The sequence below is a fragment of the Leucoraja erinacea genome, chromosome 7, assembly GCF_028641065.1.
Source record: "Leucoraja erinacea ecotype New England chromosome 7, Leri_hhj_1, whole genome shotgun sequence".
In the NCBI taxonomy this organism is placed as follows: Eukaryota; Metazoa; Chordata; class Chondrichthyes; order Rajiformes; family Rajidae; genus Leucoraja; species Leucoraja erinaceus.
Window position 1 is genome coordinate 73,612,852 of NC_073383.1, and position 26,003 is coordinate 73,638,854.

General features: G+C 46.7%; 1 protein-coding gene across 1 annotated transcript in view; it reads left to right on the forward strand.

The window, feature by feature from the left end:
- LOC129699107 (contactin-associated protein-like 5) overlaps positions 1 to 26,003 on the forward strand; it is a 1,038,064-nt gene that overhangs the window by 601,517 nt on the left and 410,544 nt on the right. Inside the window, exon 11 of the mRNA XM_055638766.1 lies at positions 22,705 to 22,811. Within this exon, the coding sequence (XP_055494741.1) occupies positions 22,705 to 22,811 (107 nt within the window). The remainder of the gene's footprint in view (positions 1 to 22,704; positions 22,812 to 26,003) is intronic.

The window sequence follows — 26,003 nt, forward strand, 5'->3', positions numbered from 1 at the left end:
TATTGGCATGTGTACTGTGGTACAGGTAAAGGTTTTGTTGCGTGCTAACCAGCCTGTGATGGGAAAACAAGGACACAGTCAAGTGTAGAGTTCTGCCTTATGCTGAAGACTCTTTGATGTGAAATGGACCAAAGTGAACACAGGCCAGTCTGGTGAGGATGGGAACAATGTGGATATTTAAGGCAGAGATAGATAGATCCTTGATTAGCACGGGTGTCAGAGATTATGGGAAGATGGCAGGAGAATGAGGTTGGGAGGACGAGATAGATCAGCCATGATTGAATGGCGGAGCAGACCTAATGGGCCGAATAGCCTAATTCTGCTCCTATCACTTATGACCATTTGAACTCGGGTGTAGGATATGAAAAGATAGAGGGATGAAGGCATGAAACAATGTGTAAGTACAGACGGGATATTGAAGTGAGTGTGGTAGCAATGGAAAATAATCAAAGGTGAGGAAAGCTGGTAATAAATGAAAGGCACTCAATGTGAGATATAATGTCACTGTGGAGATTTATATGGATTCAGCTGATGAAACTGAGGATCCCCGCCAGAGGAAATAGAAGAAGCAATGAATTAGCAATGAATCTGCGTCATGGCTCTGGATGAAGAGAAAATATTAGCGTTGTTGAGAACTTTCTGTTCCTTGGCAGGCACTGTGGCTGTGTAAGCAGGAGGTGTGAGAACAGACAAGGTTCACAGTGGGGAGAAAAAAAAATCATATTTCTTTTCGAAACAGCCAAAGATACCTTTACAATTAAGGAAGTCCATTCTCAGACTTGGCACCATTGTAACATGGGAAATATTGCAACTTCTTTGTACACGTCATGATCACGGTGGCACAGCGGTGGAGTTGGTACCTCACCACGCGAGAGACCCAGGTTCAATCCTGACCACGGGGTGCTTGTCTGTATGGAGTTTGTACTGTACGTTCTCCCCGTGACTGCGTGGGTTTTCTCCGGGATCTCAGGTTTACTCCCACACTCCAAAGACGTACAGGTTTGTAGGGTAATCGGCTTAGTATAATTGTAAATTGCCCCTAGTTTGTGTAGGATAGAGTGGGTGAGCGGGGATCGCTGGTCGGCGCGGACTCAGTGCTATAGTGACTCACTCACTATAAAAGGACTGGACAAGTTAGATGAAGGAAAAAGTTCCCAATGTTGGGTGAGTCCAGAACTAGGGGCCATTGTCTTAGAATAAAGGGGAGGTGATTTAAGACTGAGGTGAGAAAAAAACGTTTTCACCCAGAGAGTTGTTAATTTATGGAATTCCCTGCCACAGAGAGGCAGTGGAGGCCAAGTCACTGGATGGATTTAAGAGAGAGTTAGATAGACCTCTAGGAGCTAGTGGAGTCAAGGGATATGGGGAGAAGGCAGGCACGGGTTATTGATAGGGGACGATCAGCCATGATCACAATGAATGGCGGTGCTGGCTCGAAGGGCCGAATGGCCTCCTCCTGCACCTATTTTCTATGTTTCTATGTTTCAGACTGAGAGCCAGGGGAGAGGGAAGTGAGAGCTTTGGAAGGGTATGGTGTGAAACCTCGGTTTTTGAAAGTTTCCCTGTTCTTACAAAAGTTTCATGATTAACAGCAGTGCGATGCCGTTAATTGTTTGGATTTGGTTGATATATTCACATTTCAAGAGATTTAACGGATACAAATAATTTTACATCTCCATATATTCCAAGAAAGAACATTTTGTTAGTTCCTTTCAGGAGTGCAGGAACTCCCAATGAGGTTTTCAGCCAACTTAAGTAATGTGCAATTGTTATAAACGATACCCACACATCAGGAGTGAATAATAAAAATATTTTAACTGACAATCATAATTTACTATGACAATATTTTTTTTACGCGTCTGGTAAAATTAGCTGCAAGTTTAATCTCAAGTTCATTTGTTTAGTCAGAGGATGGTGAATCTGTGGAATTATTTGCCACAGAAGGCTGTGGAGGCAAAGTCAGTGGATTAAGGCAGAGTTAAGGGCTTGTCCCACTTTCATGACTTAATTCACAAATTTACTCGTGGACATTTTTCATCAGGCTAGAAAAACACTCCGACCTACTAGCATCATGACCCACCCACGACCTCCTACAACCTCCTATGACCTCGTGACCACACCTGGAGACCACACCTGGAGTATTGCGTCCAGTTTTGGTCTCCAAATCTGAGGAAGGACATTATTGCCATAGAGGGAGTGCAGAGACGGTTCACCAGACTGATTCCTGGGATGTCAGGACTGTCTTATGAAGCAAGACTGGATAGACTTGGTTTATACTCTCTAGAATTTAGAAGATTGAGAGGGGATCTTATAGAAACTTACAAAATTCTTAAGGGGTTGGACAGGCTAGATGCAGGAAGATTGTTCCCGATGTTAGGGAAGTCCAGGACAAGTGGTCACAGCTTAAGGATAAAGGGGAAATCCTTTAAAACCGAGATGAGAAGAACTTTTTTTCACGCAGAGAGTGGTGAATCTCTGGAACTCTCTGCCACAGAGGGTAGTTGAGGCCAGTTCATTGGCTATATTTAAGAGGGAGTTAGATGTGGCCCTTGTGGCTAAGGGGATCAGGGGGTATGGAGAGAAGGCAGGTACGGGATACTGAGTTGGATGATCAGCCATGATCATATTGAATGGCGGTGCAGGCTCGAAGGGCCGAATGGCCTACTCCTGCACCTAATTTCTATGTTTCTATGTTTCTATGTGACGACCTTGCTGCGAGTATAAGTCCAGGGCAAACTCGGCAAAGGTCATGAATTAGGTCGTTAAAGTGGGACAGGCCTCTAGATAGATTCAAGAGTCAAGTGTGTTTTATTGTCATATAAGCTGCTAGAGGAGGTAATTGAGGCTGGGACTATCCCAGCGTCTTACAGTACATGGTTAGATCAGGTTTGGAGGGATATGGGCCTAACACAGGCAGGTGGAACGAGTGCAGTTGGGACATGTTGGTCGATGTGGGTAAGTTGGGCCGCAGGGCCTGTTTCCACGCTGTACGACTATAAGTCTACTTTGCTATTCTGGATGATCGTAGCTGAACTGCCGTAAGTCCTAAGTCTGAAGAAGGGTCTCGACCCGAAACGTCACCCATTCCTTCTTTCCAGAGATGCTGCCTGTCCCGCTGAGTAACTCCAGCATTTTGTGTCCACCTTAGCCTAGACTCCATTAGAAGCCTAGAAGAATGAGAGGTATTTTAGATGTGTGCTGATTCGTGTAGGAGAACTCTTGTGAACAGCTTGTGAAAAAAGTCTCAGATTTTTATATCCATTTGAAGACCTTTGGAATTAAATTGATGTCATTTTAAGTAAATGCTGGCGATGACCATTTTAGAACCTTTCTTTATGAGTGGTCCTTTGGGGCTTCATAATGAAATCACTGGGCAGACCATTATACAATGTTTTGTAATGGATGGCATCATTATTTTGTAATGTGTCGGGAATAGGTCAGTTCCGTTACGACAATCATCTGGTTGATTGGTTGGTGTAATTCACCTTGTAATGAAGCATTAAAATCGACAGGGTCTGGGAGCTTCACTGATACCTGCTTGGAATAATTCCAGGTCTTTTAGAGTCATAGAGACCGTGCAGATTGGAAAACGACCCCTCGGCCCAACTTCCCCATGACAGCGAATTCTTGATTAGAACGGGTGTCACGGGTTATGGGGGGAAAGCAGGAAAATGGGATGCGGAGGCAGATCACCCCAGTCTGTGTGGTTAGACAAGCACACCCTTCACGTGGTCCACCCTGAACACCGATGCGTTCAACCTGCTGTACACTGAGCCCCCTCCTCTACTGGAACTCTTCACCTATGACTGCACACCTGTACATGGTACTAACACCATCATCAAGTATGCAGATGATACAACGGTGATTGGCCTCATCAGCAACAACGATGAGCTGGCCTACAGGGAGGAGGTCCAGCACTTAGCAGCATGGTGCGCTGACAACAACCTGGCCCTTAACTCCAAGAAGACCAAGGAGCTCATTTTAGACTTCAGGAAGTCCAGAGGCGGCACGCACACCCCCATCCACATTAACGGGACGGAGGTGGAACGTGGTTCTAGCTTCAGGTTCCTGGGAGTCAACATCTCCGATGACCTCTCTTGGACCCACAATACCTCTACTCTGATCAAGAAGGCTCATCAGCGTCTCTTCTTCCTGAGAAGACTGAAGAAGGTCCATCTGTCTCCTCAGATCCTGGTGAACTTCTACCGCTGCACCATCGAGAGCATCCTTACCAACTGCATCACAGTATGGTATGGCAACTGCTCTGTCTCCGACCGGAAGGCATTGCAGAGGGTGGTGAAAATTGCCCAACGCATCACCGGTTCCACGCTCCCCTCCATTGAGTCTGTCCAAAGCAAGCGCTGTCTGCGGAGGGCGCTCAGCATCGCCAAGGACTGCTCTCACCCCAACCATGGACTGTTTACCCTCCTACCATCCGGGAGGCGCTACAGGTCTCTCCGTTGCCGAACCAGCAGGTCGAGGAACAGCTTCTTTCCGGCCGCTGTCACTCTACTAAACAACGTACCTCGGTGACTGCCAATCACCCCCACCCCCCTGGACACTTATTATTTATTTATTTATTTTTTATTTTTTAAATTCAAAATCGTTTGCTATGTCGCTCTTCAAAGGAGATGCTAAATGCATTTCGTTGTCTCTGTACTGTACACTGACAATGACAATTAAAATTGAATCAGAATCTGAATCTGAGATCAGCCATGATAGGGGGGGGGTGGGAGATTGCAACCTTCACGTGGTCCACCCTGTTTCGACTGATGCAGTCAACCTGATGTGCACAAACAAATAAATCAAATGGAACAAGTTGACCTACAGTTTAGGCTGGGCACGCCATACGCAGGAAGAAGTAGCCATGACAGACAATAGGCAATAGGTGCAGGAGTAGGCCATTCGATTGAATGGCGGAGTCGACTCGATGTGTCGAATAGCCTAATTCTACTCCTATAACTTGTGAACTTGTGAACCAAGGTGCACCATTTAAGATAATCCTATTTTCACATGTTTGGCCCATATCCGTCTCAACCCTTCCTATCCATGTTCCTGCTCAAGCGTCTTTTAAATGCTGTTTCAACGACCTCCTCTGGCAGCTCATTCCATATACCCACCACCCTCTGAGTGAAAAAGTTGCCCCTCAGGTTCTATTAAATCTTTCCCCTCTCATTTTAAACCTATATCCTCGACTCAGCCTTCATTCCTCTACCCTGGGTAAAAAGATTATCTATTCCCCTCAATCTCATGCACCTCTATAAGGTCACCCCTCTTCCTCGGGCGCTTCAGGGAATAAAGTCCTTGTCTGGTCAACCTTGTGGAGTCAACAATGTGGGTCAACAATGTGGGTCAACAATGAAAAGGAATGGGTGACGTTTCGGATCGAGGTCTGAGCGCAGGTATATGGGACTAGGGGAGATTATGTGTTCGGCACGGACTAGAAGGGTCGAGATGGCCTGTTTCCGTGCTGTAATTGTTATATGGTTATATGGTTAACCTCTCCCCATATCTCAGGCCCTCCAGCATTTGTATCTTGTCCCAACCCCGATACTCAATTCACTGACTGGTGAAGATCAAGGTACAAAAAAGCCTTCCGTGACAAGTATGTGTAGGAAAGAACTGGCTTAAATCGAAGACAGACACAAAATACTGGAGTAATTCAACTGGGCTGGCAGCATCTCGCGAGAGAAGGAATGGGTGACGTTTTGGATCGAGGTCTGAAGAAGGGTCTCGACCCGAAACGTCACCCATGCCTTCTCTCCAGAGATGCTGCCTGCCACCTGTGCCACCACTTTCAACGTATAATGGACCTGCACTCCCAGATCCCTCTACTCCACAATGGGCCCTACCATTCACTGTGAAATCTGCTAGATTTCCACTGATTTGTGGAAAATACAAGCTCATGGCAAAATGAACTAATTTTGAATGAGTATTTCCCAGTTAGACGGGAAGGGTAGATTGTGCCCATGTGCCATTAGAAGATTAGGTTTGTGCCATAGTTTGAGCAAGGCCAAAAGTATGCTTTAGTTTAGTTTATAGATACAGCGTGGAAACAGGCATCTTTGGCCTACAGAGTCCATGTGACCCTTGACCTCCATACACTAGCACTATCCTACACACTAGGGACAATCTACAAACTTTACCAACGCTAATTAACCGACAAACTTGTACGTCTATGGAGTGAGGGAGGAAGTCGGAGCACCCGGGGAAAACCCACACGGTCACGGGGAGAAAGTATGAATTCCGTACAGACAGCACCTGCGATCAGGATCTTTGGTGCTGTAAGGCAGCAACTCTACTGCTGCACCACCATGCCACTCTTGGGTATAAAACATTCATTCCAATGGGGAATGCCGTAGACATCAGAGACGTAGGTTTAATGTGAGGGGGGAAAGACTTGATAGGAACCTGAGGGGTAACTTTTTTACACAAAGGGGGGTAAGTATATGGAACGAGCCTTTGGAGGAGGTCTTTGTGGCAGGTCTATCAACATGTTTAAGAAGCATTTAGACAGGTACATGGATAGGACAGGTTTAGAAGGGTCAAACGCAGGCAGGTGGGACTCGTGTAGACGGGACATGTTGGTCGGCGTGGGCAAGTTGGGCCAAAGAGCCTGTTTCCACACTGTATTAGTCTATGACTCCTATCAGTAGCCCTGTTCGCAATAACGCAAGTGGCATTGTGGTACCTTTAATGCACAGCATGTTACACGGTATATCAGGAATGGTGTATTCACACTCACAATATGATACGAAATAACTTTATTTATCCCAGGAGGAAAAGTGATCTGCCAACATTCAGTAAAAACACATAATACACCAAATACAAAACACCTGAAACATGACTTTAAATCGACGAGTGGAAAGGCTTGGGGGATGTGCAAAGATTGGTGGGGGGAGTTAGTCTCAGTCTACACCATGACTGAAGGGGGAGGATTTGTACGATTTGATAGCCACAGGGAAAAGGATCTCCTGTGGCGTTCTGTCCTGCATCTTGGTGGAACCACTCTGTTGCTGAAGATGCTGCCTTGAAGGGCAGCGAACAATGGAAGTGGCATTGGACGGCACTCATTACAGGAGATGTGTGACAGTATATATTAAGAGTGTCAAAAGACATTGTTCATTTGCAGGGGGGTGGCAGTGTATATCAGTTACTCCAGGGAAATTGACAGTGTGGCATCATTCACTCCAGAAGCAGCAAATAACATAGTTGAATCCACAGGGAATGGCATTAAACATCCCTTGCTCAGGCAGGGAAAGAATATTCACATCATTCACTTCAGAAACCTTCGCTCCCAAAGGGGGAGTGGCAGAATACACCTTTCACTTTAGGAGCAGCAAGGCATATTTCCGAGTAGAGATTCATAGAGTCATAGAGTGATACAGTGTGGAAACAGGCCCTTCGGCCCAACTTGCCCACCCCGGCCAACAATGTCCCAGCTACTACTCCTACACCTCTTTATCAAGTATCTGTACACTGTGGATGGCTTGATTGTAGACAATAGGCAATATAAGCAGGAGTAGGCCATTCGGCCCTTCGAATCAGATGTAATCATATATAGCCTTTCCTTTGAACGGTTAGCACGCAACAAAAGCTTTTCAGTGTACCTTGGTGCATGTGACGATAAACTAAACTCAACTTAACTCAGGTTACAATTGAAAATTGGCCAGTGACACTGTGTGTGGGAAGGAACTGCAGATGCTGGTTTACACCAAAGATTGACACAAAATGCTGGAGTAACTCAGCGGGACAGGCAGCATCGCTGGAGAGAAGGAATGGGTGATGTTTCAGGTCGATACCTTTCTTTAGACTGAGAGTCAGGGGAGTGGGAGACACAGAGATATGGAAGGGTGAGGTGTGAAAATGAGACATCAAAGGGTACAACAATCAAGGAAAAGGTAGTTCATTGTTAGCTAGTGGAATCAGAATCAGATTTTATTCGCCAAGTATGTTTTGCAACATAAGAGGAATTTCACTGGCCAGGTCAGTCATACAAATAAAAGCAACAGAATCAAAAACACATTTTAACATGAACATCCACCACAGTAACTCCTACACATTCCTCACTCTGATGGAAGGCGAAATATAGTTCAAGTCATTTTGTTCTTCCTCGGTCTTGATTCCCGTAGCCAACGGCTTTCGGGCCCTCCACGTCGAGGCGTTCGGCTCCTGCATCAGGCAGTTGTCAGCTCCCCGCGCCGGTCGATCAAACGCCGCTCCGGGGCTGGAGAACCTGGAGCTCCCGACTTAGCTCTCCTGAAACTGCGAGCCCTTGATGGTAAGTCCGCAGGCCGCGGTGGGAGCGATCCCAGGCTAGGGATCCGCTCCGATGTTAAGTCCGCACCCCGCGGTTGGGCTCGCGACAGTCCAAGGAGGCCTCCAGCTCCAGCGATGGTAGGCCCCAGAGCACGAAGAATGTGATTTGAAAATTGATCACATCTCCGGGAAGGTAGGAACTTGAAAAACAGTTTCCCCCGATCTCCTCCCCCCTCCCCCCACATAAAACAAACCAAAGTACATTAAAATAAACTTTTAACAAATGCTAAAAATAACAAAAGATAAAAAAAAACGACCAGACTGCCGACAAGGCTGCCATCTCCCCGGCGCCCCTGGTGGTCTTTTTTTCGGGTGACAACATTGCAGACAAAGACAAAATCCAATCAAGAGGACAGTCAGACTGGTCGGGGGATGGGGGAGGGATGGAGAGAGAGGGAAAGCAAGGGTTGATGTTAGAGAAGTCAATGTTCATACCGCTGGGCTGCAAGCTGCCCAAGTGAAATATGAGGTGTTGCTCCTCCAGTTCGTGTTGGGCCTCTATGAGGTGGAGTCTCTACTTGCATCGCTGCACCGCACCAAAGCCTTGGGTGTGAAAGGAAACAGAAGCGTGTTTAAATCCAGATTCAAGTCCTGGTATAAAAACACATCAAATTCAATCTAAAATGTGATCCACGGCATAAAACATGGCGTTGGTGAATTGACAGCACACGCGGGGAGAGATGTAAAAATGGGCTGCGTGCTTCAATGTCACCTGGTTTACACCACTGGCAATAGAAAGAATTGTTATATTGATATAAAGAATCTATTGCTTTATACAAGATTCTTGTGGGAACATGTCCCGCTGTGACTGACACTATTTCGAGTGAGAACCCACCTCCAGTGATGATGGAGAGGGAAAGAGAGACAGAGAGGCGTTTACAGTATACTTGATCTTCCTTTCTAGTATGGGTGGCAGGGTGGCACAGCGGTAGAGTTGCAGCACTTGCAGCACTTACAGCGCCAGAGACCCGGGCTCGACCCTGACTACCGCTGCTTGTCTGTACGGAGTTTGTACGTTTTCCCCGTGACCTGCGTGGCTTCTCTCCGAAATCTTCGGTTTCCTCCCCCACTCCAAAGATGTACAGGCTTGTAGGTCGATTGGCTCGGTATAAAATTAAAAAATAAATTACATAGAAACATAGAAATTAGGTGCAGGAGTAGGCCATTCGGCCCTTCGAGCCTGCGCCGCCATTCAATATGATCATGGCTGATCATCCAACTCAGTATCCCGTATCAGCCTTCTCTCCATACCCTCTGATCCCCTTAGCCACAAGGGCCACATCTAACTCCCTCTTAAATATAACCAATGAACTGGCCTCGACTACCCTCTGCGGCAGAGAGTTCCAGAGATTCACCACTCTCTGTGTGAAAAAAGTTCTTCTCATCTCGATTTTAAAGGATTTCCCCCTTATCCTTAAGCTGTGACCCCTTGTCCTGGACTTCCCCAACATCGGGAGCAATCTTCCTGCATCTAGCCTGTCCAACCCCTTAAGAATTTTGTAAGTTTCTATAAGATCCCCTCTCAATCCTCTAAATTCTAGAGAGTATAAACCAAGTCTATCCAGTCTTTCTTCATAAGACAGCCCTGACATCCCAGGAATCAGTCTGGTGAACCTTCTCTGCACTCCCTCTATGGCAATAATGTCCTTCCTCAGATTTGGAGACCAAAAATAAATTGTCCCGAGTGGGTGTAGGATAAGGGCCTGGTTTGCGCACTGTGTCGCTAAACTAAACCAATCTACTGCTCACCATTTTGATAATCTGAATGACAGAAAAGGAATGTGCATTATTTCAGTTTATTGACCATTTTAATTGGAACTTTTGCAATGAAGCGAACACGCGATGGAGCATAACAATACACAAGGCAGTTTTTACAAGCAAGTGATCAATAATTATTTTTAATGAAGAATCTAATTTCCAAGTAGTTAGTGATTCAATGTGTTGCTTTGTTCTGGTTAGAACTCAATTTAGGAAAAAAGTGATAAAAATGGGTTGATTACACAAATAACAATCATTTGCTCGCTGAGTGGAAAAGCGCATCAAACAGACAATTGGGACATCTGAATTTATTCTCAGAGTGAGAGACTTTCCATATGGGATGTGTGCATTCTAACAGGCCGTCTTCAGGCAATACCCTTGGCTCTGTGCATCTGCATTTCTACCAGTGCTAGCTCAGTCTGCCCGGGTTTCAGCACGCCATGGGGACCTGTTTATCTCAGGAGTACCTGGGTCACCACAGCCGACTGTTCAGTCCCCAGGTTAACAGAAGCCTCCAGAGTTCCACGGCCTACAGCGTCCAAATGCAAGGCAGTTTCAGGCGCCACGGTGGCACAGCGGTAGAGTTGCTGCCTTACAGCGCCGGATACCCGATGCTCGATCCTGACTTCGGGTGCTGTCCCTACGGAGTTTGTACGTTTCTCCCTGTGACCGCGCAGGTTCTCTCCGGGTGCTCCGGTTTACGGTTTCCTCCCACACTCCAAAGACGTACAGATTTGTAGGTCAATTGGCTTTGGATTCAATGTAAATCATGTAGGACTGTGTTAGTTTACAGGGCGAATGCTGGTCGGTGGAGACTCGGTAGACCTAAAGGCCTGTTTCCATGCTGTATCGCTAAAGTCCAAAGTTAGGCAGACGGAGGCATGGCGTCGCAGCTGTAGAATTGCTGCCTCACAGCGCCAGAGACCCAGGTTCAATCCTGACTATGGGTGCTGTCTGTACAGAGTTTGTACATTCTCCCTGTGACCATGTGGGTTTTCTCCAGGTGCTCCAGTTTCCTCCCACACTCCAAAGACGTGCAGGGTACAGGTTTATAGGTTGGTTGACTTTGGTAAAATTGTAAATTGTCCCTAGTGCGTAGGATAGTGCTAGTGTGCAGGGATCCCTGGTTGGTGAGGACTCGGTGGGCCGAAGGGCCTGTTTTCCGCGTTGTATCTCTGAAGCCTAAAGCTAGACATGAAATTCTGTGCAGATTTATTTTAGTGGTAACATCATTGACTCAATCCGAGGTTAATTTATCAAGTGAAACTCTTCTAATGACAATATTCTCACTAATTCAGTGATAGATTAGCCTATCACTCACAAAAGAGTAATGAAATTTAGTCCTTTCATGAACACAGTGGCGGTGTGCATTTAATAATAATTTAAGCAGCTGCTGAAAAGTGTTTAATGCTTTTATTAACAGTTGAATTACCGATTAACAATGCAAATATACCATAGCAAGAACTCTGCCAGTAATAACAATCTGAAATGAAGACAGACAGAGATCCTGGAAAGGCTCAGCAGATCAGGAAGCATTTGACGAGGACAGACAAATTAATGTTTCAGATCAGTGGGCTGTTGTCGGAAACCTGTCCTACCCATGTACCCGTCTAACTGTTTCTTAAATGTTGGCCTCATCTACCTCCACTGGCAGCTTGTTCCATACATCCACCAGCCTTTGTGTGAAAAAGTTACCTCAGGTTCCTAGTAAATCTTTTCACCTTCACCTTATATGTATGTCCTCTGGTCCTCGATTCACCCACTCTATAAGATCACCCCTCTTCATCCTGTGCTCCAAGGAATAGAGTCAAAGCTCACTCAACCTCTGGCTGTAGCTCACACCCTCTAGTCCGGGCAACATCCTCGTAAATCTTCTCTGTACCCTTTCCAGCTTGACAACATCTTCCCTGTAACACGGTGCCCAGAACTGAACACAAATCTGCAAACATTAACAAAAAATGCGCATGCCAAATAATTTAAACTTTCAACAACTTTCTACATTTCAGAGAATTCAACAGGTTCACAACTTTTTGCATTGAAAACATTTTTCAGCATCTCAGTCTCCTAAATAGCCTGCCCCTTATTCTTAAACTGCGACCCCTGGTTCTGGACTCACACAACATGGGGAACTTTTGTCCTGCATCTAGAACGAAACATCACCCATTCCTTCACTCCAGAGATGCTGCCTGCCCCTGCTGAATTACTCCAGCGTTTTGCATCTCTCCATCTTGCTCGATACAATGTCACCCACTGTGACTTGACCACTTAATTGTCTGAACAGCGATGTTACTCACAATGCTTTTCACAGCAGTCCGGTTCCCCCCCCCATGTGCATCTTCCAGAGCCCTGTTTATGATGTAAACAGACAATTGATGCGCACTTGATAGCAATATCTTCTCTTTTGTACTGCAGCAATCTCTTTCCAATCAACCCCTGCTGCGATGCAAGCGTGGGCTTTCGAAGAATACTCTTCAAGGCATTTCGACAATAATCCCAGCAATAATTATTATGGTTGGAACTAAAAGGATATTGACATTCTTAAATGCCACCATAAACCTGCTGTCAGGTCGGGGGGAGTTCCCCCCCGCCACGGGTACCATGTAATCCCGTGCTCCCTGCTCCATGGTCGGATAGTTGGCAACTAAACCGTCTCCCCCACGTGGTTTGCCAGGTGAGGAGGGGGCTGTGGTCTCCCAGCAGGACCCCCCAGCAAGATTTCACACAGAGAGTTGCGAGTGTGGTTTTCACACAGAGAGTTGTGAGTCTGTGGAATTATCTGAATGGCGGTGCTGGCTCGAAGGGCCGAATGGCCTACTCCTGCACCTATTGTCCATTCGGCCCTTCAAGCCAGCACCGCTATTCAGTGATCATGGTTGATCATCCCCAATCAGTACCCCATTCCTGCCTTCTCCCCATATCCCCTGGCTCCGCTATCTTTAAGAGCCCTCTAGAAAGTATCCAGAGAACCGGCCTCCACAGCCCTCTGAGGCAGAGAATTCCACAGACTCACAACTCTCTGTGAGAAGTGTTTCCTCGTCTCCGTTCTAAATGGCTTACCCATTATTCTTAAACTGTGGCCCCTGGTTCTAGACTCCCCCAACATCGGGAACATGTTTCCTGCCTCTATCATGTCCAAACCCTTAACATTCTTATATGTTTCAATAACAATTGTTTTTTTTAAGTCTCAGCAGTCTTATAGTTTTAAATGTCTTCAATATAGTACCATTACCCAACACTGGACACAAAGTGGGTAGGAAAGAGCTGCAGATGCTGGTTTAAATCGAAGATAGACGCAAAATGCTGGAGTAACTCAGCGGGATCTCTGGAGAGAAGGAATGGGTGACGTTTCGGGTCGAGTAACTCAGCAGGTCAGGCAGCATCTCTGGAGAATAGACACAAAGTGTTGTAGTAACTCAGCTGGCCAGGCAACATCTCTGGAGAATAGCCATGGAATGCTGCAATAACTCAGTGGGTCAGGCAGCATCTTTGATGAAAAGTAATAGGTGATGTTTTGGGTTGAGATACTTAAGGGGCTGTCTCACTGCGGGGACCTAATCCGCGAGTTCAGACGATTTTGCCCTCGACTCATACTGGCAGCATGGTCGACACAAGGTCCGAGGAGGACTTTGTAAATCTCCTTCATGCTTGAGAGAAGTTTCCGTGAAATCGAGGCCTCAGCTAGGTCGCGGCGTATTTTTCAACATGCTGAATAATGCTCGCGAGTAAAAAAAGGTCGGAATGGAAAAAATCGATACTTTTTTTACTCGTAGGTTCAGTCGAAGTAGGTCATAGTAGGTCGGCATATTATTCATAGGTAATCGAGGGTAGTCGAAGGTAATCAAAGGTAGTTGAAGCTAGTCGTAGATAGTCTCCAACATAGTCGAAGGGAGGTCGAAGGAGGTCGAAGGAGGTCGACTTCACTCTCCAATTTTTCCGAAGCTAGTCTTCAACATCTTCAAAGGAGGTCGAGGCTAGTCTTCAACATGTCATTTTTTCAAACTCTGCTAAACTCTTCTAAATTCGCCAATTAGCTCACCGCAGTGGGACGGCCCCTTTAAAAGCCTGTCCCACTTGGTGATTTTTTCGGCAACTGCCGGCATCATTGACTGACGTATCAGGTCACCAGAAAATTTGCGGCGTGATGCGGCGTGGCGCGGCGTGATGACGTCTGACGCGCGGTGTTTTTTCATGCGTCACAAATATTTTTTTGTCACCGCTGGATTTTGAAATGTTCAAAATCTTTTGGCGACATTGATATGACACCGGCATTCACCGAAATAATTGCCAAATGGGACAGGCCCTTTACTCAGTCTGAGGGTCACATAGAAACATAGAAACATAGAAATTAGGTGCAGGAGTAGGCCATTCGGCCCTTCGAGCCTGCACCGCCATTTAATATGACCATGGCTGATCATCCAACTCAGTATCCCGTACCTGCCTTCTCTCCATACCCCCTGATCCCCTTGGCCACAAGGGCCACATCTAACTCCCTCTTAAATATAGCCAATGAACTGGCCTCAACTACCCTCTGTGGCAGAGAGTTCCAGAGATTCACCACTCTCTGTGTGAAAACGGGAGAGGGAAACTAGTTATGTAAAGGTACAAAGAACAAATGAATGAAACGTATGAAAAGAACAAATCAAATCCAGCACTGATGATCAAGTAAAAGTGGAGCCCACAATGGTCCATTGTTGGCTGTGGAAAAGGTGATAACAAGTGGATACAAACAGTGATACTAGCAGGCCGACTAGGGTGGGGTAGGGATGGGGAGAGAGGGAATGCAAGGGTTACTTGAAATTAGAGAAATCAATAATCGCACCACTGGGGTGTAAGCTGCCCAAGTGAAATATGAGGCGCAGTTCCTCCAATTTGCGTTTGGCCTCACTCTGATAGTGGAGGAGGCCCAGGACAGAGAGGTCAGTGTGAGAATGGGAGGGGGAGTTAAAATGTTTGGCAACTGGCAGATCGCGGATCGAGTGGAGGTGTTCAGCGAACCAATCGACAAATTGGACTAACAGCACCTCATATGTTGTTTGGTTCCACGCGGGTCCCATGCGGTTACAGGGAGAACGTACAAACTCCATACAGACAGCACCCACAGGCAGGCTCGAACCTGGGCCTCTGGCGCTGTAAGGCAGCAACTCTACCGCTGTGTCACAGCCCCTACCCTTGTAAAGCTGGCCTTATCATAAATTCATAAATGATTGGAACATAATTAGGCCATTCGGCCCATCAGGTCTACTCCACCATTCAATCATGGCTGATCTATACCTCTCCCACCTAACCCCATTCTCCCCATAACCCCTGACACCTTAACTATTCCTAGGTTCCTGTGAAAGATAGCTGCTTGCAGCAATGCATTGTATGTACACTGCTGTGTCGGAAGGAACTGCAGTTTTGCACCGAAGATAGACTGTACTTCAAATGCTGGAGTACCAACTCATTTTGATTTGCCGGAAGGTGGCAGCACCTCACGGGCAGCGTCCGAAGATGCCATCTCTCGACTCGAAACATCACTCCTGTAAACTTTGGATCCTCTTTATAGAACACAGATATAATTCTACTTAAAAGGACTGGACAAGCTAGATGCAGACAAAAAATTTCCCACACAGATTGAGGGCGAGTCCAGAACCAGGGCCACAGGATCCAGAATAAAGGGGAGGTCATTTAAGACTGAGGTGAGCATTTAAAAAACGTTTTCATTTATTGTGAATTTATGGAATTCTCTGCCACAGAGGCCAAATTGCTGGATGGATTTAAGAGAGAGTTAGATAGAGCTCTAGGGGCTAGTGGAGTCACGGGATATGGGGAGAAGGCAGGCACGGGTTATTGATAGGGGATGATCAGCCATGATCACAATGAATGGCGGTGCTGGCTCGAAGGGCCAAATGGCCTCCTCCTGCACCTATTTTCTATGTTTCTATGTTTCTATCCAGAGATGCTGCCTGTCCCGCTGAGTTACTCCAGTATGTTTACTGCTGGCTGCTAAGTGCGGGAATGAGATTGCACTCTCCTGCCGATTATATTGAAACTACCCACTCACACTTGAGATAAAACTATTACTTTCACATTTAAACAACTGGAGAGTGACCTCTTGCCCTTTGGTAATAAGTCTACCTTGGTATCTGCTGGCAGTTAATGCTCCGTGTTGCCACGCAAGACTAAACTGACCAAGAAAGCTCTGCTCCAGTTACGTCAAATTGCTGTTCTCATTCCATAAAGAATCTGGTTTAATGTTATGGCCAATCCAGACCGAGACACAAACTGCCTCCAGATAGCCTGCTGGCTCAAAGTGCCTGACAAAATGCATTGAATCCCATGGCTAGATTTCAAGTGAAACAATACGACCACCAATAAACCACTTGTAAATGTGTCTTCTGAACCATTAGAGCGCAGGCAGGTCAGATGTGGAGTTTACTTAGTCATAGAGTGATACAGTGTGGAAACATGCCCTTTGGCCCAACTTATCAACATGTCCCATCTACACTAGTCCCACCTGCCCACATTTGGCCCATTTCCCTCTAAACCTGCCCTATCCATGTACCTGTCTAACTGTCTCTTAAATGTCGGGATAGTCCCAGCCTCAACCACCTCCTCTAGCAGATTTTTTCATACACCCACCACCCTTTGTGTGAAAAAGTTACCCCTCAGATTCCTATTAAACCTTTTCTCCTTCACCTTAAAACTATGTTAAAGCTACTGGATAGACTCGGCTTGTACTTGCTAGAATTTAGAAGATTGAGGGAGGATCTTATAGAAACTTACAAAATTCTTAAGAGGTTGGACAGGCTAGATGCAGGAAGATTGTTCCCGATGTTGGGGAAGTCCAGAACAAGTGGTCACAGTTTAAGGATAAGGGGGAAATCTTTTATGACCGAGATGAGGAAAAAGAAATTCACACAGATAGTGGTGAATCTGTGGAATTCTCTGCCATGGAAGGTAGCTGAGGCCAGTTCATTGGCTATATTTAAGAGAGTTAGATGTGGCCCTTGTGGCTAAAGGTATCAGGGGGTATGAAGAGAAGGCAGGTACAGGATACTGAGTTGGATGATCAGCCATGACCATATTGAATGGCGGTGCAGGCTCGAAGGGCCGAATGGCCTATTCCTGCACCTATTTTATGTGTTTATATGTTTCTATGTCCTCCGGTCCTCGATTCACCCACTCTGTGCGCCTACCCGATCTATTCCTCTCATGATTTTATACACCTCTATAAGATCATCCCTCATCCTCCTGTGCTCCAAGGAATAGAGACCCAGCCTACTCAACCTCTCGCTATAGCTTAGGCCCTCTCGTTCTAGCAACATCCTCGTAAATTTTTTAAATCTGAAATATTTCAACAAGCATAAGTCAGTATTTTGAAATCTGAGATACTTTTGCTCTTCCAGGTCTCTATCTTTTCAATGTCCTCCTCCATCTTTATCCTCCATGCTAGAACAGCACAGTGGTCGAGCTGGCAGAATTGCTGCCTCACAGCACCGAGTCCGAGTTCGATCCCTAAATAGAAACATAGAAAACAGGTGCAGGAGTATCTTCGTACAAACAATTTGACCCTTCGAGCCAGCACCGCCATGCAATACGATCATGGCTGGCCATCCAGAATCAGTACCCCGTTCCTGCTTTCTCCCCATATCCCTTGATTCCATTAGCCCTCAGAGCTATATCTAACTCTCTCTTGAAAACATCCAGTGAATTGGCCTCCACTGCCTTCTGTGGCAGAGAATTCCACAGATTCACAACTCTCTGGGTGAAAAAGTTTATCCTCATCACAGTCCTAAATGGCCTACCCCTTTTTCTTTAACTGTGACCCCTGGTTCTGGACTCCCCCAACATCGGGACCGTTTTTCCTGCATCTAGCCTGTCCAATCCCTGAAGAATTTCATATGTTTCTATAAGGTATCCTCTCGTCTTTCTAAATTCCAGTGAACATAAGCCCTGTCAACCCATTATTTCATCATATGTCAGTTCCGCCATCCCGGGAATTAACCTGGTGAACCTACACTGGACTCCCTCAATAGCTAGACTGTCTTTCCTCAAATTAGGAGACCAAAACTGCACACCAGGGCCCTGTACAACTGCAGTAAGACCTCCTTGCTCCTTTACTCAAATCCTCTTGCTATGAAATTAGTTTTCTTCACTGCCTGCTGTACCTGCATGCTTACATTCAGTGACTGATGTACAAGGACTTCCAGGTCTCGTTGAACATTTCCTTTTCCTAATCGACCTCGGGTGCTGTCTGGGTGGAGTTTGCATGTTCTCTCCGTGACCACGTAGATTTCCTCTCAGTGCTCTGGTTTCCCCTCACATCCCAAAAATCTGTAGGTTGGGAGGCTTACTCACCCTTCGTAAATTGTCCCCCATCTGTAGGGAGTGGATGAGAAAGTGGGATAATATTGAATGGGTGATTGATGGCTAGCATGGACTCGGTGGGCCGAAGGGCCTGTTTCCACGCTGTATCTGTAAATAGAACCTCCCTGTCCAGTGAGAATTTCACTTCAGAGATACAGCGTCCATGCCGACCAGCGATCATCCGTATAGTAGTTCTGTCCTACACACTAGGGCCAATTTACTGAATCCAATTAACGTACAAACCTGCACGTCTTTGTAATGTGGGAGGAAATCGGAGCGCCCGGAGAAAGCCCACGCAGTCACAGGGAGAAAGTACAAATTCCGGACGGACAAGCACCTGCAGTCAGGATGGAACCTGGGTCTCTTGCGCTGTGAGTCAGCATCTCAACCGCTGAGCCACCGCCCACGTTAGAGATAGCCCAGTCGTTTTTAAAGTTGTCATTTATTGGGCAAAAAGGAAAAGCATATCGAGGAAATCATGCTGAATAACCTTTATGTATGTCTCTCATTATGTAAATATGTCTCAAACTGCTCAGGCAATGGCTCTCTCGGCAGGGCTTTGCCTGACTTCTGTAAAGATGTGCAGAAGCCACTGCAATGCAGTTAATGAGCTGTGCGAGGTTGAGCACTAAAATCTAAAATGTATTATTCGTATCACGGGCGGCACGGCGTTTATGCCTCACAGCGCCAGAGACCCGGGTTTGATCTTGACTACGGGTGCTGTTGGTACGGAGTTTGTACGTTCTTCCCCTGAACTGCGGGGGTTTTCTCCGGGTGCCCTGGTTTCCTCCCACACTCCAAAGTCGTACAGGTTTGTAGGTTAATTGGCTTTGGTAAATTTATAAATTATCCCTAGAGTTAGTTGGATAGTGTCAGTGTTCGGGGATCGCTAATCAGCGTGGGCCAAAGGGCCTGTTTCTGCTTCGTATCTTGGAATTTTGGAATCAAGGTGACTTGGATAGGCTGGGAGAGTGGGCAAATGCATGGCAAATGCAGTATAATGTGGATAAATGTGAGGTTATCCACTTTTGTGGCAAAAACAGGAAAGCAGACTATTATCTAAATGGTGGCTGATTATGAAAGGGAGAGATGTAATGAGACCTGGGTGTCATGGTACACCAGCCATTGAAAGTAGGCATGCAGGTGCAGCAGGCAGTTAAGAAAGCGAATGGTACGTTAGCTTTCATAGCAAAATAATTTGAGTATAGGAGCAGGGAGATTCTACTGCAGTTGTACAGGGTCTTGGTGAGACCACTCCTGGAGTATTGCATACAGGTTTGGTCTCCAAATCTGAGGAAGGACATTATTGCAATAGAGGGAGTGCAGAGAAGGTTCACCAGACGTATTCCTCGGATGTCAGGACTTTCATATGAAGAATGACTGGATAGACTCGGCTTGTACTCACTAGAATTTAGGAGATTGAGGGGGGATCTTAAAGAAGTTTAAAAAATTCTTCAGGGGTTGGACAGGCTAGATGCAGGAAGATTGTTCCCGATGTTGGGGAAGTCCAGGCCAAGGGGTCATGGCTTAAGGATAGAGGGAAAATCCTTTAGGACCAAGATGAGAAAAACATTTTCTCCTGAACTCTCTGCCACAGAAGGTAGTTGAGGCCAGTTCATTGGCTATACTTAAGAGGGAGTTAGATGTGGCCCTTGTGGCTAAAGGGATCAGGGGGTATGGAGAGAAGGCAGGCACGGGATACTGAGTTGGATGATCAGCCATGATCATATTGAATGGCGGTGCAGGCTCGAGGGGCCGAATGGCCTACTCCTGCACCTATTTTCTATGTTTCTATGTATCGCTATTATAAACTGAACTAAACATTGTTCAATTTTATATTAAAATAATGCAAGTGGTTCCTTGGCTTAGAATTAGATGTTGATGATAAAATAAAACATTTACATTTCTCAAATGTGATAAGAAATAGATATTTTCCTTTTGATTCTCTTAATGTTCCTTGTCATTCACTTTAGAGATTATATTCAGTTTACAAGATTCCATGTATCATTTCAATGAAATGTTTAGTTTAGTTTAGTTCGGAGATACAGCGCGGAACAGGCCCTTCGGCCTACCGAGTCCGCGCCGGCCAGCGATCGGCGCACACTAACACTACCCTACCCACACTAGCGACAATTTACAATTATACCAAGACAATGAACCTTCAAACCTGTACGTCTTTGGACCTGTGGGGGGGAAACCGAAGATCTCGGAGAAAATCCACGCAGGCCACGGGGAGAACGGACAAACTCCGTATTGACAGCACCCGTAGTCAGAATTGAACCCGGATCTCTGGCGCTGTAAGGCAGCAAGAATACCACTACGTCACCGCAAATGTTGGAGGGTGTATGGAACAAGCTGCCAGAGGAGGTAGTTGAGGCTGGGATTATCCCAACATTTAAGAAACAGTTAGGCAGAAACATGGATAGGACAGGGTTGGAGGGATAGAAACATAGAAACATAGAAAATAGGTGCAGGAGTAGGCCATTCGGCCCTTCGAGCCTGTACAGCCATTCAATATGATCATGGCTGATCATCAAACTCAGTATCCTGTTCCTGCCTTCTCTCCATACCCCCTGATACCTTTAGCCACAAGGGCCACATCTAACTCCCTCTTAAATATAGCCAATGAACTGGCCTCAACTACTTTCTGCGGCAGAGAATTCCAGAGATTCACCACTCTCTGTGTGAAAAATGTTTTCCTCATCTCGGTCCTAAAAGATTTCCCCCTTATCCTTAAACTATGACCCCTTGTTCTGGACTTCCCCAATATCGGGAACAATCTTCCTGCATCTAGCCTGTCCAACCCCTTAAGAATTTTGTAAGTTTCTATAAGATCCCCCCTCAATCTTCTAAATTCTAGCGAGTACAAATCGAGTCTATCCAGTCTTTCTTCATATGAAAGTCCTGACATCCCAGGAATCAGTCTGTTGAACCTTCTCTGCACTCCCTCTATGGCAAGAATGTCTTTCCAGGTGTGGTCTCACAAAGACCCTGTACAACTGCAGTAGAACCTCCCTGCTCCTATACTCAAATCCTTTTGCTATGAATGCTAACATACCATTCGCCTTCCTCACTGCCTGCTGCACCTGCATGCCTACTTTTAGTGACTGGTGTACCATGACACCCAGGTCTCGTTGCATCTCCCCCTTTCCCAATCGGCCACCATTCAGATAATAATCTACTTTCCTGTTTTTGCCACCAAAGTGGATAACCTCACATTTATCCACATTATACTGCATATTGGATATGAACCAAGCACAGGCAGCGGGACTAGTGTAGATGAGACATTGTTGGCGGGTGTGGGCAAGTTGGGCCGAAGGGCCTGTTTCCACACAGTATCACTCTATGACTCCGACTCTAACTCCCTCTCACACTCTCTCTCACACACACCATCACACACTCTCGTTTGCTCTCTCACACATACACTCTCTCACACACACACACTCACACACACACACACTCACACACACACACACTCACTCACACACACTCTCTCTCTCTCACACACACTCTCTCACGCACACACGCAGAGAAAACCATTGATGCATATCCTACTGAGCGACAATTGGTAGTTCTGCAGGGTTTAATTTAGTTCATAGAGTTTAGTTTTGTTTAGTGATCCAGCATGGAAGGAGGCCCTTTGGCCCATCGGGTCCATGCCGATAACTCAGCGGCTCAGGCAGCATCTCTGGAAAGTGGAGACAAAATTCTGGAGTACCTCAGCAGGTCAGGCAGCATCCCTGGAGAAAATGAATAGGTGATGTTTCGGGTCAAGACCTTTCTTCTGACTGAGAACCAGGTGACACACACTGCTGGAGTAACTCGGCGGGTCAGGCAGCATCTCTGGAAAAATGGAATAGGTGACATTTCGGGTTCGAGACCCTTCTTCAGGCTGGGAGCATCTGCAGTTCCCTCCGACACACTTCCTCTGGAGAATGGGCCGGTGACGATTCGGTTCGGGACCCTTCTTCAGACTGAAAATCAAAGCATCAAAATCTCTAATATCCATGTCCTCTGGAGATCTTGCCCGACATGCGGAGTTACTCCAGCAGTTTGTGTCTATTCTCCAGGGATGCTGCTTGACCTGCTGTGTCATTTATTCTGTTAACTTGAATCTGCAGTTCCTTGTGTTCCTTCCAACTTTTTACAATGGGATGTTATTAGTGTCTGAATCATTCGGTGCTTCCTCTGTCCTTAATGTTGTCTGGTTTTCTCGACACCCTGTTCCCATACTTGCTGGCAAGCAGGTCATCCTAATGACAATCTTTCTCGTTGCAGGTGTTTGCCAAATTACTGTGAGCACGGCGGGGAATGTTCTCAGTCCTGGAACACCTTTCACTGTGACTGCGCAGGGACGGGCTACACTGGAGAAACTTGCCACAGCTGTGAGTATCAACAGAATCACTCAACGCAAGCACTGCACGGTGGCGCAGCGGTAGAGTCGCTACCTTACAGCGTCGGGAGACCCGGGTTCGATCCCGACTACGGGTGCTTGTCTGCACGGAGTTTGTGCATTCACCCCGTGACCTGCATGGGTTTTATCCGAGTTCGGTTTCCTCTCACACTCCAAAGACGTGTCGGTTTGAAGGTTAATCGGCTTGGTATACGTGTAAATTGTCCCTGGAACGTGTAGGATAGTGTAATGCCCCTGTCCCACTTAGGAAACCTGAACGGAAACCTCTGGAGACTTTGCGCCCCACCCAAGGTTTCCGTGCGGTTCCCGGAGGTTGCAGGTGGTTGCCGGAGGTTGCAGGCAGTGGAAGCAGGTAGGGAGACTGACAAAAACCTCCGGGAACCACACGGAAACCTTGGGTGGGGCGCAAAGTCTCCAGAGGTTTCCGTTCAGGTTTCCTAAGTGGGTAGGGGCATTAAATGTGCGGGCATCGCTGGTCGGCGCGGACTCAGTGGGCCGAAGGGCCTGTGTCCATACTGTATCTCTAAACTAAGTGAATCAATTGCCTTAAAACTCTGTTTAAATGGGATGCAAACTAAAACCATCTATCTGAGAATAAAACTGCTTTGATTTAAATCACTTTAATCATGTTCATTATATTTTATTTCAAAACGCAAAGGGGCGATAGATATCGTAACCTTACCATCATGAGTAATTCAATATAAACCCTCAGTTTTAATAACAATCTCGGTTATTCAAGCATTGGAATACATCTGTGAAACCTTTTGAACATTTCAGTGTGACAGTGTTCTTACTTGAACATAATTGCACTGTAAACCTGCTGTGATAGAGATGAAAATTAATGTACTATTGATGTCAGATGTGGATCAGTGGGTGATGCTTGAGCTTGTAAGTTCAAAGGGTAATGGATTCAATCTCCCTCCAGAATAGAATAGAATAGTTTCTTTATTGTCATTGTAACATGGGCCATGTACAACGAAATTTAAAATGTCAGCCAGTCAGTGCAGCATTCAAACATTTCTAAAGCTAACGAAACATCCACGGTAAAATAATAAAGATAAGCAATAAATAAAAAACACAGACAAAGCACGCATACACACCCAACCCTCCATCCTTCTGTCGATTTCACCGTTACCACAGTCCCTTAGTCTGTATCGCCCCTGCGTTCCTTGGCGGCCACATTTAGTGCTTTTATAGCAGTGGGGTAAAAACTGTTTTGTAGTCTATTTGTCCTTGTCCTTGTGGATCTGTACCGTCTGCCTGACGGCAACAGTTCAAACAGGGAGTGTCCGGGGTGGGAGATGTCCTTTATTATATTCTGGGTTTTTTTGGTGCAGCGGGAACTGTGTAGGTCCTCCAAGGTAAGGAGAGGGCAGCCGACAATCCTCTGGGCGTTGTCAATGGCCCTCTGGAGCGCTTTCCTCTGAGCCACTGTGCAGCAGGTGTACCACACGCATACACAGTATGTTAGTATGCTCTCAATGGAGCACCGATAAAAGGACAGCAGCAGCCTCTGAGTGATGTTGTTCTTCCTGAGCACCCGCAGGAAGTGCAGTCTCTGCTGGACCTTTTTCAGCAGCGCAGTGGTGTTCACGCTCCACGTCAGGTCCTCCTCAATGTGGATTCCCAGGAAGCGGAAATCCGCCACCCTCTCTACACAGTCCCCTCTGATGGTCAGTGGTACCATGTCCGTTTTGTTTTTCCTGAAGTCTATTATTACCTCCTTCGTCTTTGAGGTGTTGAGGAGCAGGTTATTTTCTTCGCACCACCCTGTCAGCTGCTCCACCTCATCCCGGTAGGCGTACTCGTCCCCCGCGGAGATGAGTCCCACCACTGTAGTGTCATCCGCAAATTTGACAATGGTGTTGCTGTGGTGGACTGGGGTGCAGTCATGCGTGTAGATGGTGTAGAGCAGGGGGCTCAGTACACAGCCCTGTGGAGAGCCGGTACTGAGGCTGAGGGCCGTGGATGTGTGATGGCCCACTCTGACTCTCTGGCTTCGACCCGACAGGAAGCTATTTATCCACGTACAGGTGGAGTGTGGAAGTCCCAAGTCCCCCAGTTTGTCCACCAGGTTTGTGGGGAAGGATAGTATTAAAAGCAGAGCTGTAGTCCACAAAGAGCATCCGCACGTAGCTCCCCCGCTGCTCCAGGTGAGACAGTGCAGCATGGAGAGCTGTGGCTACAGCGTCCTCTGTGGATCTATTCGCTCTGTACGCAAACTGGTGGGGGTCAAAGCTTCGGGGCAGAAGTGATGTGATGTGACCCCGGACCAGTTTTTCAAAACACTTCATCACCACTGGTGTGAGTGCGACTGGCCGGTAGTCGTTGAGGCTGGAGATGTTGTTTTTTTTTGGGCAAGGGGACTATGGTGGAGGATTTCAGACAGGGTGGAACAGTGGACTGGGCCAGAGACTGGTTAAAAATCCTCGTCCAGACTCCAGCCAGCTGGTCTGCGCAGTCCTTCAACACGCGTCCAGAGACGCCGTCCGGACCAGTAGCCTTCCTTGGATTGATGGCCCGCAGAGTGCGCCTCACCTCATGCTCCTCTATCTTGAGGGGTAGGCTGCTGTAGACCATGTGCTGTGATGTGGCTGTCTCGGGTGGCTCCACTTCAAAGCGAGCAAAGAAGTGGTTCAGCTCCTCTGCCAGCGAGGCGTCACCTTCAACAGCTCCAAGGTTGGTCTTATAGTTGGTGAGATACTGGATCCCCTGCCACACCTGCCTGCTGTTATTACTGTCCAGGTGGTCCTCTATCTTCCTCCTGTAATTTGATTTGGCCTCTCCAGAACTAGTCACCAAGGAAAGGGATGGACGTATTATTACAGCTGCCCACTCCAACCATCATTACGTTCTGGAGATGGACACAAAAAGCTGCGGGACAGGCAGAATCTCTGGAGAGAAGGAATGGGTGCCGTTTTGGGCCCAGACCTAGAACAAGGGCCTTGACCTGAAACGTCACCCATTCCTTCTCTCCAGAGATGCTGCCCGTCCAGCTGAGTTACTCCAGCATTTTGTGTCCATCTACAGTTTAAACCAGCATCAGCAGTTCCTTCCGACACATTACAATAGACAATAGACAATAGGTGCAGGAGTAGGCCATTTGGCCGTTCGAGCCAGCACCGCCATTCAATGTGATCATGGCTGATCATCTCCAATCAGT